This window comes from Salvelinus alpinus, chromosome 5 (assembly GCF_045679555.1).
Source record: "Salvelinus alpinus chromosome 5, SLU_Salpinus.1, whole genome shotgun sequence".
Lineage (NCBI taxonomy): Eukaryota > Metazoa > Chordata > Actinopteri > Salmoniformes > Salmonidae > Salvelinus > Salvelinus alpinus.
Window position 1 is genome coordinate 56,081,337 of NC_092090.1, and position 16,185 is coordinate 56,097,521.

A 16,185-nucleotide genomic window follows, 5' to 3' on the forward strand; every position below is an offset into this window, starting at 1 on the left:
CTCACAGATGGCCCTGGAGTTCAGTAGTGCAACATTCTGTGCTAGAGGTCGACCGATTGTGATTTTTCAACACCGATACCGATTATTGGAGGACCAAAAAAAGCCGATACCGATTAATCGGACGATTATTATTATTTTTTAAATTTGTAATAATGACAATTACAACAACACTGAATGAACACTTATTTTAACTTAATATAATACATCAATAAAAATCTATTTAGGCTCAAATAAATAATGAAACATGTTCAATTTGGTTTAAATAATTCAAAAACAAAGTGTTGGAGAAGAAAGTAAAAGTGCAATATGTGCCATGTAAAGAAGCTAACGTTTAAGTTCCTTGCTCAGAACATGAGAACATATGAAAGTTGGTGGTTCCTTTTAACATGAGGCTTCAATATTCTAAGGTAAGAGGTTTTAGGTTGTAGTTAATATTGTATTTATATGACTATTTCTCTCTATACCATTTGTATTTCATATAGCTTTGACTATTGGATGTTCTTATAGGCACTTTAGTATTGCCAGTGTAACAGTATAGCTTCCGTCCCTCTCCTCGCCCCTACCTGGGCTCGAACCAGGAACACATCGACAACAGCCACCCTCGAAGCATCGTTACCCATCGCTCCACAAAAGCCGTGGCTCTTGCAGATCAAGGGGAACAACTACTCCAAGTCTCAGAGCGAGTGACGTCACCGATTGAAACGCTATTAGCGTGCACCCCGCTAACTAGCTAGCCATTTCACATCGGTTACACCAGCCGAATCTTGGGAGTTGATAGGCTTGAAGTCATAAACAGTGCAATGCTTGAAAAACAGGGAAGAGCTGCTGGCAAAACGCACGAAAGTGCTGTTTGGATGAATGCTTACGAGCGAGCTGCTGCCTACCATCGCTCAGTCAGACTGCTCTATCAAATATCAAATCATAGACTTAATTATAACATAATAACACACAGAAATACGAGTGTATTTGTATAACAAATACACCATGACAGCGCAACACACAAGGGGTGGAACAGTGGCAAAGGTACCCACAGGACAAACAGAATAATATTAGTCTGAGAGATTAGATAGCATTAATACAACAAAAATAATTCAAAACACACTCCTTTAGTTTACACCAAAGTTAAACAGATGTATTTTTTCTTCATAATAAGTAGCAAAAAAACGAATCTACAAAAATGTAACTAGGTAAATATTACACAACAGGTAAACATGTTTATCAACCTCTACACAAAACCAAAGTTCTTGGTCTTAATGGCTAGTAAGAGTTTCTTTTTTAGAATCTGTTTGGAGGAGTAGAGTGGCACATAGAGGCGTGAGGTCAACGTCTAGTTTTGATTTACATTTGGTTCAGGTGTCAACTAACCTGAATTCAACGTGAAATCAACAAAAAATGTCACCATGTCATTGGATTTAGGTTCAAAGTTTGGGGGGGGGAATACTGCCCTTACGTTGATGACTTTTTGCAAGTCCAATCAGTTTTCCAAGTTGATTCAACGTCATCACATTGATTTTTTGGGGTTGAAATGATGTGGAAACCAAGTTGATTCAACCAGTTTTTGCCCAGTGGGAGGCCTCCAAATAAAGTAAAGACACACACAACACACACACACAAACTCACATCATTGAAGTGCTGGCTGGTCTTCATGATGTAGGGAGTCCTCTCAGACTTATCCACCTTCATCCAGCCCTGCCCCAGGAACTCCCTGACAGAGAAACAACACATACTGATATGAGATCATCACAAGAAATGACATCATCACTTTAGGATATGAGGTGACAGACTCACTCATAGGGGATACTCCTGAAGACGATGTGGTCCAGTAGTGTGATCTGTTCAGCCAGCTCCATGGCAGATAGAGACTCAAAACACTCTGACCTAGGACACTCCACCTGGAAGAGAACATACACACCAGCATGAGACATGCATACATACACACATGCATCCACGTGCTGTACACATACACAAATACAAACACAAGAGCAACAACCATTCAGCTGCAGAACAAAGTGATTGAACAACAACAAAATAGCCAGCCTACCAGCTCTGACTGACAAGGGTTCAGTGAAAAGCTGTACATATATGTTCACAGAAAGGAGAAATTAAGGTTCAGTAATTTATTTGAGACAATTAGTTGCCGTGGCCTCTGGTGGCTGGTGTGAGCTGATTATTCACAATTAACACACAAGGTAATTAACCCCCCCCCCTCAAAAAACATGGTGTGAGAGTCACGAGAAAGAAGAATAAGAAGGGAGGTATAGAAGGGAAATTAGAGAGAGAAAAACATAAACAGCTTTTGGTGATGTAAGATACTCACAGTGGACAAATATATTAGGATAAATATATACTGTACCTCTATCTGGAACTCAATCTCTATCACACACCACACACACCCTTTTTCTATCTCTGTTCCCCCCTTTCCTTAATCTTTCTCTCTCCCTTCATTTACCTCTAACCCTCTTACACTCAACCTCTTTCTGTCCGTCTCTTACTATCCTATGGGTGGCCCGTTAAAATTTTGTGTCGGAAAATTCTGGATGTAGCCAATGCTTTTTCAATGGGAGTCATCTGTTGCCGGATGAAAGACAAATGGCCGTGATTTTACGACAAACCATGTACAATATGTCCACCTTTGAACATATGCAACTCCAAAAGAAGTCGAGATTATTTTAACTTTTGAACAACAAAAACGCGCAATGACTAGGTCATATATGATTTTATCATTGTTCATGCGTCTCAGTGTGACCATACCCTACTTTAGGAACTGTAATGTTGATTGTGTTATAAAAAAAAAAGTCTCACAGACTGGCAGGCCTATTTATATCAGAGCTCAACTATTATGTATCCTTAGTATAGATCACAGGAGGCTGGTGAGGGGAGGACAGCTCATAAAAATGAAAAATGATGGAATGGAGTGAATGGAATGGTTCAAACACATGGAAATCATGTGTTTGATTCCATTTAATCCATTCCAGCCATTACTATGAGCCCGCCTCCCTAATTAAAGGTGCCACCAGCCGCCCGTGGTACATATCCAACATCAGTTACCTTTCCTAAATCTTAACCATTAGCACAACCTTAGATCTGCTATGTAACCTACACTGTTAGGGTGGGTTGCACCAACATGGTTTAAACTACTCTTAGATTAGACCTAATCTAGACGTTGTAAATTTAGGTTCATAATTATATTATATTTAAGACTGGATTAAGGTTAAATCACTAAACTACACACCGAGTCGATATTCACATCATAAGATGGAATTCCCCTTGACCACACCCACAAATTGGGGAAAACAAAAAATTCTCTCCCATTGACCCCCATTGTAAAAGAGCCAACTTTGACGTCGATTTTCCTTTTTACAGAAATAACAAAACATGCCTTAAAAACTTCTTATGGATCAAATCCCTTTAGCGGGATCGATTTGACAACATCCGGTGAAATGGCAGAGCGCCAAAAAATACTATAAAAATTCAACTTTCATGAAATCCCACCAAATTAAACCTACACTTGTTGTGAATCCAGCCACAGTGTCAGCTTTCAAAAATGCTTTACAGCGAAAGCAAACCGTGCTATTTTCTGAGGACAGCACCCCATCAAACAAAGACAGACAATCATAATTCAACCCGCCAGCCATGACACAAAACTCAGAAATAAAGATAGAATTCATGCCTTACCTTTGACGAGCTTCTTCTGTTGGCACTACAATATGTCCCATAAACATCACAAATGGTCCTTTTGTTCGAATAATTCCGTCATTATATTTCCAAAATGTCCATTTATTTGGGGCATTTGATCCAGAAAAACACCGGTTCCAACTCACGCTACATGACTACAAAATCTCTCATAAGTTACCTGTAATCTTTGTCCAAACATTTCCAACAACTTTCGTAATACAACTTTAGGTCTTTTTTTACGTAAATAATCGATAAAATTTAAGACGGGATAAACAGCGTTCAATACCGGACGAAAATAAAGAAAATATGTTCTAGGTCGTGCGCACCAAATCATTAGAGTGCACCTGGAGTGACACAGGAAAATAACAGGGCTACTTCTTCATTTCTCTAAAGAAAAACATCAACCAATTTCTAAAGACTGTTGACATCTAGTGGAAGCTATAGGAACTGCAAGGATATGTCTATTAAAACGGGCTTGCCATAGAAACCTAATGGAAAACAGATTGACCTCAAAAAGAAAATTCCCTGGATGGTTGTGCTCGGGGTTTCGCCTGCCAAATCATTTCTGTTATATTCACAGACTTTATTCAAACAGTTTTAAAACCTTAGAGTGTTTTCTATCCAAATCTACCAATTATATGCATATTCAAGCTTCTGGGCCTGAGTAGCATGCAGTTTGAGAGAGAATGAGAGAGAAGTGGGACTCGTTTAAAATATTTTTTGAAAAACATCCAAAAAGGCAAAATCCCACCCTATTGGATGGGCACGGTTAGGGGGTGCTCTCTACTCGGCCATGGACCCCTTGCACCCACTAAAGGCATTAAAAAAACATTTTAAAAATGTGCTCCTGGTAACCCATTCAGATTACTAGGTGCATGGCTATCCATTTGCATTGTCTTACAATGGGCATTTACCATCAAGAATTCGACATGCTCTAATATACTGCAGAAATGCCCAATTTACTGGCTAGTTGAACTCGGGATGGCCGGGCAGTGATAGTGGTTCCTCTCCATTGCTCGTTGGTGTTAATTTCAGCATGTCAATTTGGTGATGGTTCATCACTGTTTATACGTATTGCAAACAGACAAAAGTCAGCCATCAAGTCAGCGTCCATCAATCAATAAGATATCCTTCTGACTGATGTCATATACATACTGATACATACTGGCACCAAACTCAGTTTGTCCAACACGGTTAGAAACCAACTATCACATATTTCAGAGCAGGCCCAAAATTCACGGCACCTTCTGTTTAAACCATAATAAAAACTTAAAACACGTAGTTACGTTCTAGCTGCGGGTCCAGTTCTGACATTATGTGTAGGCCTAGCTGAGGCGCTGACATTTTGGTAAGATTGGGTGTTAAACTCGATACCATACACCAAGTTCTTTGGTCTTTGGCGCAGCCAGCCCAACATGTCTTGTCTTTCGACCTGGTGCGAATGGAATCTGGGCAGACTATTCCTGAAGCTTGTAAGATGATAACTGAGTCCACCATGGTGATTCCGGCAAGAACCACAGAGGTCTCTGTAAGACTGAACCTGGCGCCCTGCTACCAGATGGAGGGCACCACTGCATTCTCCCAACCCTCTCCGCGACTATTCAACTTGGAGCTAACTGTCAATGGTAACCCGCTGTTGGATATAAACGCTTGTTCCACTTATCTCCTGGTACAGAATCTAACTCAAGCAGATATTTCCATTCCTCAGCACACTCAGCTAGGAACATTGATTGATTACTCCATCCATTATTTTGAACTTGTTGTTCCGGTGATTGGGCCTCTTCCGTCCTCCCTAGACCTATGTTGCGAGGGTGGAACGCTTTTTATTTGTCCGTCAAAAGCATTTGAAATAACTCCCATATTACCACTTGACGACACATCGACGTTCAGGCTGGATGTCGATTCTGACAACCAGCTGTTGATATACCACATTGTCACGGAGGACGATAACGGATCTCCTCCTGCATGTGAGGTACACTCTTGTGAGGTAACTGCAGATGATTCCCCCATCGTTGACATGCCGTCACCACCTGATGAAAACCTGTATGATATCGCCGATATGCTGGTATCGATATGCTGGTAATTACGCCCGTCAATTAACTTTTTAGGGATAGGGGGCAGCATTTTCACTTTGGATGAATCGCGTGCCCATAGTGAACTGCCTCCTACTCTGTCTCAGATGCTAATATATGCATATTATTATTACTATTGGATAGAAAACACTCTGAAGTTTCTAAAACTGTTTGAATTATGTCTGTGAGTATAACAGAACTCATATGGCAGGCAAACTTCCAAACAGGAATTTCGAACTTCTGGGGCTGGTTGATGTTAAACTCATCGTCTATTCACATCCCAGTAAGATATGGATCTGTTCGCACTTCCTACGCCTTCCACTAGATGTCAACAGTCAGTAGAACGTGGAATGAAGCCTCTAGTGTGATGTGGGGCCGGATGGCAGCTATTTGAGTCAGTGGTCTGGCAGAATGCTAGTTCCTGGTCATGCGCGCTATTCATGATATGGCCATGTGTTCCATTACTCTGTAGACAAAAACGAATGCTCCGGTTGGAACGTTATTGGATATATACGATAACAACATCCTGAAGATTGATTCTCTACTTAATTTGACCAGTTTATTCGACCTGGAATATAACTTTTTTAAGTTTTCGTCCGAGTTCGCCTGGACCGGCGCCAGCGTTTGGACATGTGAACTAAACGTGCTAGCAAAAGTAGCTAATTGGACACTAGTAATGGACATTATCGAACAAAACAACGATTTATTGTGGAACTAGGATTCCTGGCACTGCATTCTGATGAAAGATCAACAAAGGTAAGGGAATATTTATGATGTAATTTCGTATTTTTGTTGAATCCAACATGGCGGAGAAATGTTGTATATTTCTGAGCGCCGTCTCAGATTATTGCATGGGATGCTTTTTCCGTAAAGTTTTTTTAAAATCTGACACAGCGGTTGCATTAAGAACAAGTGTATCTTTAATTATCTGTAAAACATGTATCTTTCAAAGTTTATGATGAGTATTTCTGTTATTTGACATGGCTCTATGTAATTACTCCGGATATTTTTGAGGCATTTCTGAACATGGCGCCAATGTAAACCGAGATTTGTGGATTTAACTTGTTATGGCTGCAGGGGGCGTATTGAAAAACTGGAAAATATGTGCCAATTTTCAAACGGCCTCTTAATCAATTTTTGCTCTTACAATATGCATATTATTATTACTATTGGATAGAAAACAGTCTCTAGTTTCTAAAACCGTTTTAATTATTTCTCTAAGTTGAACAGAACTATTTTTACAGCCCATTTCCTATCCGGAAGTGAGATTTCCAAAATCGATGTCGCTCTTCAAGAGCTTGTCTATAAAAGGGCATGTCACTTAGGACTGTAGAAACACGTCATACGCCTTCCTCTGGGTGTCATGCGGAAGTGAGAGCAGAAATGACTTGATTATCTCGTCCTGGGATTGAACACAACCTCTTGGAGTGACAGGAGTGCCATTTTTTTTTTTCCTGGGCGCGAAGTTGGACCTGGGCTCGGCTCCTGGAAAGCCCTCGTTAAAGGTGAATATGTTCTCTGGCTTCGATTTTACTTGATACATGTCACAATATCATCCTAAAGTATGTTTTTTCAATATAGTTTAATTATATTATTGAAATTTATTCTGGACTTTAGAGGTGATGCGTCGCAAGAATTGGTTCAAGAACGAGAGGTTAGCAACGCACGGCCAGTGTGCTTGCTAATTCTGAGGGAAATCGTTCGTTATGGATCCAAATAAAGTCGGTTCTGAACAAAGGACCCCTTGGAGAACATTCTGATGGAAGATCAACAAAGATAAGGACCCAATTTGGGATGCTATTTCATATATATCTGTCGAACTGTGCTATGCTACCGTTTGCCTTGAGCCAATGCTGTTGTGATGTTAGCTATTGTAGTAAGCTAATATAACGATATATTGTGTTTTCGCTGTAAAACACTTGAAAAATCGGAAATATTGGCTCTATTCACAAGATCTTTCTCTTTCATTAGCTATCCACCATATATTGTTCTGAAATGTTTAATGATGTGTAATTAGTAGTTGACGTTGGTGTCTGTATTTTCTCTGGCTACTCCCGTGCGATTTCTGACTGTAGCTATGATGGTAGCAGTAATGTAAAACTGATTTATAGCTAAAATATGCAAATTTTTTGAACAAAACATAGATTTATTGTGTAACATGTTATAGGACTGTCATCTGAGGTAGTTTTTTCTAGGTTATTTAGGTTGGTTCTAGGTTAGTTAGGTTGGCTTGTGCATGCTACTTGCATCCTACTTGTGCTGTGAAAAATGTCTGTCCTCCTTTTTTATTTGGTGGTGAGCTAACATAAATATATGTGGTGTTTTCTCTGTAAAACATTAAAAAAATCGGACATGTTGGCTGGATTGACAAGATGTTTATCTTTCAAATGCTGTATTGGACTTGTTAATGTGTGAAAGTTAAATATTTTAAAAAAATAGATTTTGAATTTCGCGCCCTGCACTTGAGCTGGATGTTGTCATAGGTGTACCGGCGACGGGCTGCAGCCATAACAGGATAAATATGCACATTATCGAACAAAACATAAATGTATTGTGTAACATGATGTCCTATGAGTGTCATCTGATGAAGACTATCAAAGGTTAGTGATTCATTTTATCTCTATTTCTGCTTTTGTGACTATCTTTGGCTGGGAAAAATGTTTGTGTGTTTTTTGGATTTGGTGGTGATCTAATATAAATATATGTTTTGTTTCCGCTGTAAAACATTTTAAAAATCGGACACGATGGGTAGATTAAAAAGATGTTTATCTTTCATTTGCTGTATTGGACTTGTTTTAATGTGTGAAAGTTACACGCTGCCTTTTCAGCGGAATGTTGTGGGTGTTCCGCTAGCGGAACCCCTGGGCTAGAAAGGTTAATCAAAAACTACGCTGACTTGTCAACGCCTTTGACCCATCTTCTTCAGAAAGAGACTGCGTTCATTTGGGATCGCACCCACGATGAATCTGTGACTTCCTTGAAAAACCTGCTTTGCGAGGCACCCTTCCTGGTATACCCCAACAAAGACAAGACGTTATTTTTGGAAGTTGGTTTCTCAGAGCAATGCCTTAGTGCTGGGTTGTACCAGAAATACGACCAAGACAAACGTGTGGTTGCTTACGCAAGCAAAACACTCAACCCTGCTGAACACAAGTACTCAGACTGCGAAAAAGCGCTGGTATCGATAGTCTGGGTGGTCAAACACTTCACCAGTTCTGTCGGCGGACAAACGGTGATCATAGAAACATGTCACCAGCCCGTGAGGGTGCTGTACACAACAGCAGAATAGCGGCTTGGCTGATGACACTGCAGAGCCATGATGTTGTAGTCAACTACGCAAAAGCTTTGGCGGTGTGACAACACTGTGGTGACGATGAAACCGAATTCGCACCACTCCCACGTGACATAGCACCGCCATTGCCTTTAAACCATCACTACTTCGAAGAGAACGTGTGTCTTGGCATGCCGATGGTATTTGTGGATGGCTGTTCTTACTGTCATCTAGACCACTTGCAAGTTGGGATTGGTATGGCACAACTACATTCCGTGCAAACCGCTTCAATTTCAGCTAGGCAACAAGACCAGCCAGTTCGCAGTGTGCCTGTCACACTGCAAATGGCGGTGAAACACGACTTGTCAAAACTGGCAACCTGCACCGACTCAAACTACGCCAAACTCACCTTTTTACGCCACTTGCTCTTTTGGAAACAAAAGCACATGACCACATCAAGTAGCAAAGAAGGGAAAAACAAAGAGCTCTTTCTAGCTTGCGATGACCTCATAACCAAACACGACATACAGGTGTATTGGAACAAAGTCACTCCAAATCACCTGGTTGTGACAAACTTGGCAACGACCATGTCGGCAGCATGGCAAAGTCTGGTGCAATTCACGGCACCCCTTGGGTGTCAATTCCCAAGATGCAATGATCACCGAGGCGGTCATGGTGTCTGCGGTAACGCGTAGCCATGTAGCACCGCAGTAAACATCTTCGCATGAACATGTGTTGCTTACTCATTCATTCTTGAATGGTGACCTTAGTAGTAATGCAACACCAAGATGAGTCCCTCGCCACTTTGATGGCTTTCCTGTCTAATCCTGTCAATCACCCAGTGTCCGAACTGGCTTTGGCAGGCTCATGCGACATGCGTTCACTGTACGAAACTAAACAGCACGTCACACTTGTCAATGACCTATTGGTTTCTATTTCAGAAACTGATGCCACACGAAGGTGGCTGGTTCCTAAAAAACTGAGGGGGAAAATGATAGCTCATGCCCACGACGAGCCATGTGGAGGCCATAGGGGGGTCAAGGCTACATGTGAAACATTGCGACAGGTGGCCCACTGGCCTATTGCAACAGGTGGCCCACTGGCCTCACATGGAACAAGACGTGGCACAATACATAAGGGGGTGTCTAGTTTGCTGCCAGTTTCAACCCTCCATGCCACTTCGAAGAGCACCCTTGCAACTGGGCCTACCCAGATCGGCTGGGTAAGCCCAGTTGCCAGGTCAGCCAGAGGCAATAAGTATCTTGCGCATTCACAAAGTGTGTGCAGGGCCTGCCCTCAACCAATGACACAGCGGTAACCACGGCCGTTCTTTTGATCAACCACATTTTCAGTTGTTTCGGTCTGCAAGGAGAAACCGTGGACAGCGACAGAGGAACCCACTTTTCGGCAGCTGTAATGACCGAACTGGGAGTCAAAGCTAAACTCCCCATCGCGTACCACACTAGGAGCTCCAGCAGAGTAGAAAGGAGCAACCAGACAATTGTCAGAATCTTGAGGAAATATGTGGCAGCGAACCACAAAAATTGGGACCTCAAACTCCCACGGGTACTGATGGCGATCAGAGCCACACGCAACAGGTCTATGGGATTAACCCCATTCGAGAAGATGACGGGATGGAAAATGACACTTCCCCAACCAGACTGTTTTTGTGAAAAACCAGAGGGGGTGATTATCCACATAGATGACCTCGCTCTATACCAACTTCCTGATGACAGGATAGACACAGATATTGAAATGCCCAACTTTTGCTAAGCTTTCCCTTGAGTTACCACGAGCCATACATAACCAAATCCAGTACGAGGGACAGATGACTGTTGATCTTAATGTACTGAATGAGGCACTTTTAGTTGACCCGACTGACTACAAGCAAAATATTGGTCTGTCACCTGTTCTTGGACGTACCGGACAGTATCCTGACTGTTACCATGATCATTGGTCTTATTTCCCTTGGAGTGTGCACCTACTATGTACACAGGCACACACGTGCAATGGAAGACCTAATGAGGTCTGATACTAGGAACACCAGTGGGTTGGAAGTGACCCCGATTTTTGGAAAGTTGGCAATCGATCCTGAAACCGCATCAGTGGGCCCATCCACAGCATCCCCAGCCTCCTCTCCAGAGTGCGCTAGGTCAGCCCTGTAGTGTCCCCAATTAAAGCTTTGTCATTCAGGGTGCCATTTTTCCAAGTGCCTTAACTACCCACCATCAAGTAGGATCGCCCTAGACATGACGAGACAATGCCATGATAGAGTAATTTAGCCAAGACATTGGATGTATATAGAACGTAGTACAAATTAGATGATTAAGGTGTGGTAGCTATATTTTGTATATCTTTTATTTGTCTTTTTATTCATTTTTGTTTAATTCGCTTTGATACTTAGGAAGTGATAAAGCCACAAACCAGCTCCCGATACAGCCACCAGTTAGTGCCAGGACACCGCTCATTTGGGGAACAAATGTAATGATGTATTGCCTGAGTGTATTAACGTCTGCCTAAGTTACTGCCTAGATCCACTAGCCTGGACAACCGGATAATGGGTCTGGAACGGCGAGCCACAGCCCGGACCTCCCCTGTCCATTCTGGTGGTGGTCGGCAGCTTGCAGAAATCCTACCAGGTTAAACCACCAGGGGGGGACTACTATGATGATCCACAAACCAGGACATCCGATGGTCATTCTTATGGTGTGTTGCAACTTGCAGGATCCTTCCAAGTTGAAACCACCAGAGGGGGACTGTCATGACTGGCCTGTGAGGATCAGGTTACAGTGGATCACAGTTTTACAGAGACATCTCTCCCTCCCGCAGAGGGGGAGAGGAATAGAGGGATTGATGGGGGGGGGGGTTATGACCTCACGCCCATCGTAAATTATAAGGCAGCAAACCAACTCCTTTCTGGTCTCTAATGTGAGAGATTGGAATGTCTGTGTGACTTAGGAAGAGTTTACAGCCCAAAACTACAGAACATCAAATAAATGGACTTTGGGACAATATATTTCATCATCCGAATAGGTGGGAAACAGGATGGATAGAATATAGAAATTAATGTCTATTTTAAGATGTTATTAAAAGTTAAATGAGGATGTTATAACGAAAACATTGTAACTTGAAGAGTTTTTGTAATGTATATGTGATGTAGAAAATATCCAGATGAAAGAGAATGCTTTGGTGACGATAAGACTGTGATTTTAGTTGCCTAAACAAGATCATAGTAAATCCTAATACCTTGCCTCGTAACTATGCCCCAGGGAACCCAGAGAGCATGCCATGAAGACGGAAACGCCCCTTTCTATCCTGGGGTATAAAACATGTGAGTTAAGAATTTACACATCAGACTAAGTTGACCATGTGCTGCAGCCGAGGCCTACGACTAGTCGTGACCCAGAAACGCAACACGAGGTTGTAGATGACAAAGGAAACCTTTTAACAATCAATGCTACAGTCGAGTACTGTATCTAAGAAGGTGAAATCAAGCAGTTATTCTTTTCAAGTCACCGGTTGTCTACATGGTCCTCCTACCCCCGCTGGGAGCGTCGACATGGCTGATTAGCCTCCTCAGAAGCACAGAACGAGTGCAAGGAAACAGACAACTAAGAGAAAGGACATAGTGACATCTTGTGGACAATCAGAGACTTACACCCAATAACGAAGGAAACAGCCATCGAAAGAACAAGGTGTCGGCCAAACCTATCCCACTAAGCGGAACTCGGCCCACGAAGAGATACCCATCGGAGAACTTCAACATGTAAATACAGACATTACAATTCTTACCCATAAGAACGGCAGTTCGGGGCAAGGTTTCAGGGCTAAAACTAAACTAGTTTACAAATGTATCCAAGTATTGCTTTTCTCTCTTGCTATTTCTCTCTTTAAATCTCCGCTAGGGACCTGTTATCATTGTATTAAGTTCTAACCAATAACCTAGACTGTGTATGTGTATCTTATGTTATCATTTAGCATGTTAGTAAATAAATAATCAACTCAATTTGTGTGGTATGGAATGATCAGTGCAGGTTTGTGCAGATTACGAATTATGCGACGTTCAGAATGAGCAAAATTAGGAAATTAATTAATTAGTGACTGCTATGAAATCGATATATTCTGATATTCTTTGAGTTAATTTGGGAAACAGTAACTGTAGTAGTGAATGAATACAGGCTGGTAAAAACAGGAAACTAAGACATTATAAAGGCTTAGGTAAGCTTAAAGTACATTGTCTATTGTCTAGGACAGGAAAATTAAGCAAGGCCATAAGTGCATGGAAAAGCTGGAAATTCCAAGGTCAGAGGGACATACAAAAGAGGGGGCCAGCCAAATGACCAACATATGGACTATAGGCATAATACATATTTATATTAGGACACTGAGAAGGTCCTGGCACCATTGTAATCTAATCAAGAGCGGATACAGGCACGAACAAGCAGGAAGCCTGAAAATGAAAGACAATGGTAACATATGACGTATGAGAAGTAACTTAATGTGCGTATGTAATGGACTGATATACTGTATGTGTATAAAAACAGAGCCAGGGCTTAGGAAAGGGGGTCTTTCCGCGGACTGACACGGCTTGTGATAAAGTGTATTAAAAAAGCCTATATTGATCTCACAAGTTCTTGTAAGTGTTATGTTTTGAACCGATTATCCACGACATATTTGGCGAGCTTAGCCAGGAGGGACAGGGACTGCGGAATGGCGTTCAGGGCTGGTGATAGTTTCTTTGGACAATCTTGCAAACAATGTGGCCACAACTATAAAAAGGTGAGCTGGTTCTTACGTAGTTGAAATGTTTGTATGGATTGCTTCAGAGATCCTGTCTCAGCGAGAAAGGCGCCACGTAAGTCTCTCTTTCAAATTTCCTAAAAAGAAACCAGTAAATACTAAAGAACTTTTGAATTCAATGAATTTGCATGTATGTGTAATTTGGGGAATTGTATTAAATATAAATGTATGCGCATGTATAGAGACTGAGTGAATAGGACCTTTAACTTTGCTTGTGTTGGGTGTTTAGCGGAGCGGGCATGCACTCGTTCTGATCAGACCGTTCGAATGTGTGGCTTAAATGATGCGGTTGTTTGCGCCAACAGGCTGAGATGCCTGGCTATAATGTGGGACAGCCCATACGGTCAAAACAGATAATGTAGGTAGAAAATCCTGTGATACCTCTTCGATAAAATTAGTAGAAGGAACGCTTGGACAGGTTACTTATGAATAACGGCTCTAAAAATAATAGAGAACTGCATAAATAAGTAGTTAGGAAGCCACGATACCGCCCTTTAAAAAGGAACATTTTAGAAAGGGGTCTGCTTGGTTGGGATATTCACGTCAGGATGGTCTGTGGGTGAATATTTAGGACGCAGGGAGAACACTGGCCTGATTGTGCGGGGTTCAACTGCAAAAGAAATCCTGCGGATAAGAAACGCTCCGTCTAGCTAAACGGGGGGTTGAAAATCGGTAGGTCACGCCACGATATTGCTCTAATATGGAATAGAGATCAGTATTGGGTGGGTGAATAGGATATGAAGACAGGCTGGCCCGATTAGGTAGTAGTCTCGTCATATCGTGAAAAATCCTATAGTATAATTCCGGCTTATGTTGAGAAAATGAAATAAGTTAGTAGGAACCAACTAGAGGTCGTTTTTAGGTAAAAACGAAGAATGTGTGAATAATGAATGCCAATTCTTTGTGATGAATGAGCAGATTGGAAAAAATTGGAAAAAAGTGTGTGTGTGTCTGTGACCAACTGCTGGTAGGAAGAGGAATGCGCAAGCCTCTCTGACAGTTAACTGAGTGTAATTTGAGAAGGAGAGTGCAAAATCGGGAAAAAATATTGGGCAAAATAAGTTATAAATAAGGATAGAAATTGACGTAATAATGTGTTAAAAGACCATTGTAAAAATACAATAGGTGTTAAAGAGGTATTAAAAGAAGCACGAATAGTATATAAACAGGAAAGAAAGTTAAAAATAAACTGATATTATACTATGAGGTTAAAATAAATCTAGGCAGTCTAGAATGACAAAAATACACTAGAAACACCATAACAGAAGTCTAGAACACAGATTTGGAAAGTAAATATATATATATATATATATATATATATATATATATATATATATAAAAAAAATTAAAAAGCAGTGATCAGCCGCTCTGTACCAACAGAGACTGCAGTCTAAAAATAGCCTGAAGGACAGAGAGGGGTGTAAAAAATATTGAGGCTTGTTTCACTAAAACCATGAATCAGGAATTAAACAGTAAAATAGGCTAAAAGACAATGTAGCAAGCTGAATAAAGTTAGTGATAAAATAAGCAAATTAATAAAATTAATAAATAATGATATCTGTAAAGGGAAGAACACAGTGATATTTGAAGTACTGTACTAGAATAAGACATTAAGTCATCTGTAGTATTCAGAAATAATGTCTGTACTATATAGAGTAGGCTTTGATAGGAGAAATTAAGTGATGTGACAAATGAATTATTAATTGGAAAGGGGATTAGCTCTACCTTGGAAAAATAGTAAGTAAAAAGTGTATAATACATGGGAGTATTTAGGAAAAATAAACAAAAAAATAGTGGCATGAAAACAAAAGGACTGTTTCTCCCTAGCATAGAGAGATGAGGGATTTTTAAAAAAGCCATGGAGTCACTGAAAGAAGCGCACATTAGTTCTACCGAATTCGGATTGAATATGAAAAAACGGAATAATGGAGAACGCCATTACCCGGTAACATTCTATCATCAGAAAATACATTACGATGAAAGACAAATGTGGTTCCGCTCGTCCTCGCAGACGTGCGGGTGATTAGCAGAACTATTGACAATATCTAAGAACCAATAAGAAAATAGCTCCCTGTTTTGCATATGGTGATATCGCGTATGGGGAAAATAAGTGTACGGTGACACTGTCATTCTCTGAAACTGTTAAAACGCTTATAGGATAAAATCTATGTATAAGTAATACTATTGGTTTGCTGATTAAAAGGTAACATTGTGAATATTAACGATATGTACACTTTCTTTTCCAGAAAAGGGGTTTAATCTTCTCTGGTCAAAATGTCATTGGAGACTGCATTACTGTGGAAAGCAGTTCGTTAAAGTCAGTTGCTTTAAAAATAAAAATATCTGGATAAGGCTAAAAAATGGAGT

The 16,185-nt window shown here is 40.9% G+C and overlaps 1 protein-coding gene across 4 annotated transcripts in view; it reads right to left on the minus strand.

Annotated features, from left to right (window-relative positions):
• The window catches only part of LOC139576367 (ras-specific guanine nucleotide-releasing factor 2), a 244,912-nt gene that overhangs the window by 18,742 nt on the left and 209,985 nt on the right, over positions 1 to 16,185 (minus strand). For all 4 annotated transcript variants that reach the window (XM_071402412.1, XM_071402410.1, XM_071402411.1 and 1 more), the window contains 2 exons: positions 1,789 to 1,892; positions 1,621 to 1,705 (listed from right to left, as the gene is read on the minus strand). In XM_071402412.1, coding sequence (XP_071258513.1) covers positions 1,621 to 1,705; positions 1,789 to 1,892 — 189 coding nt within the window. The remainder of the gene's footprint in view (positions 1 to 1,620; positions 1,706 to 1,788; positions 1,893 to 16,185) is intronic.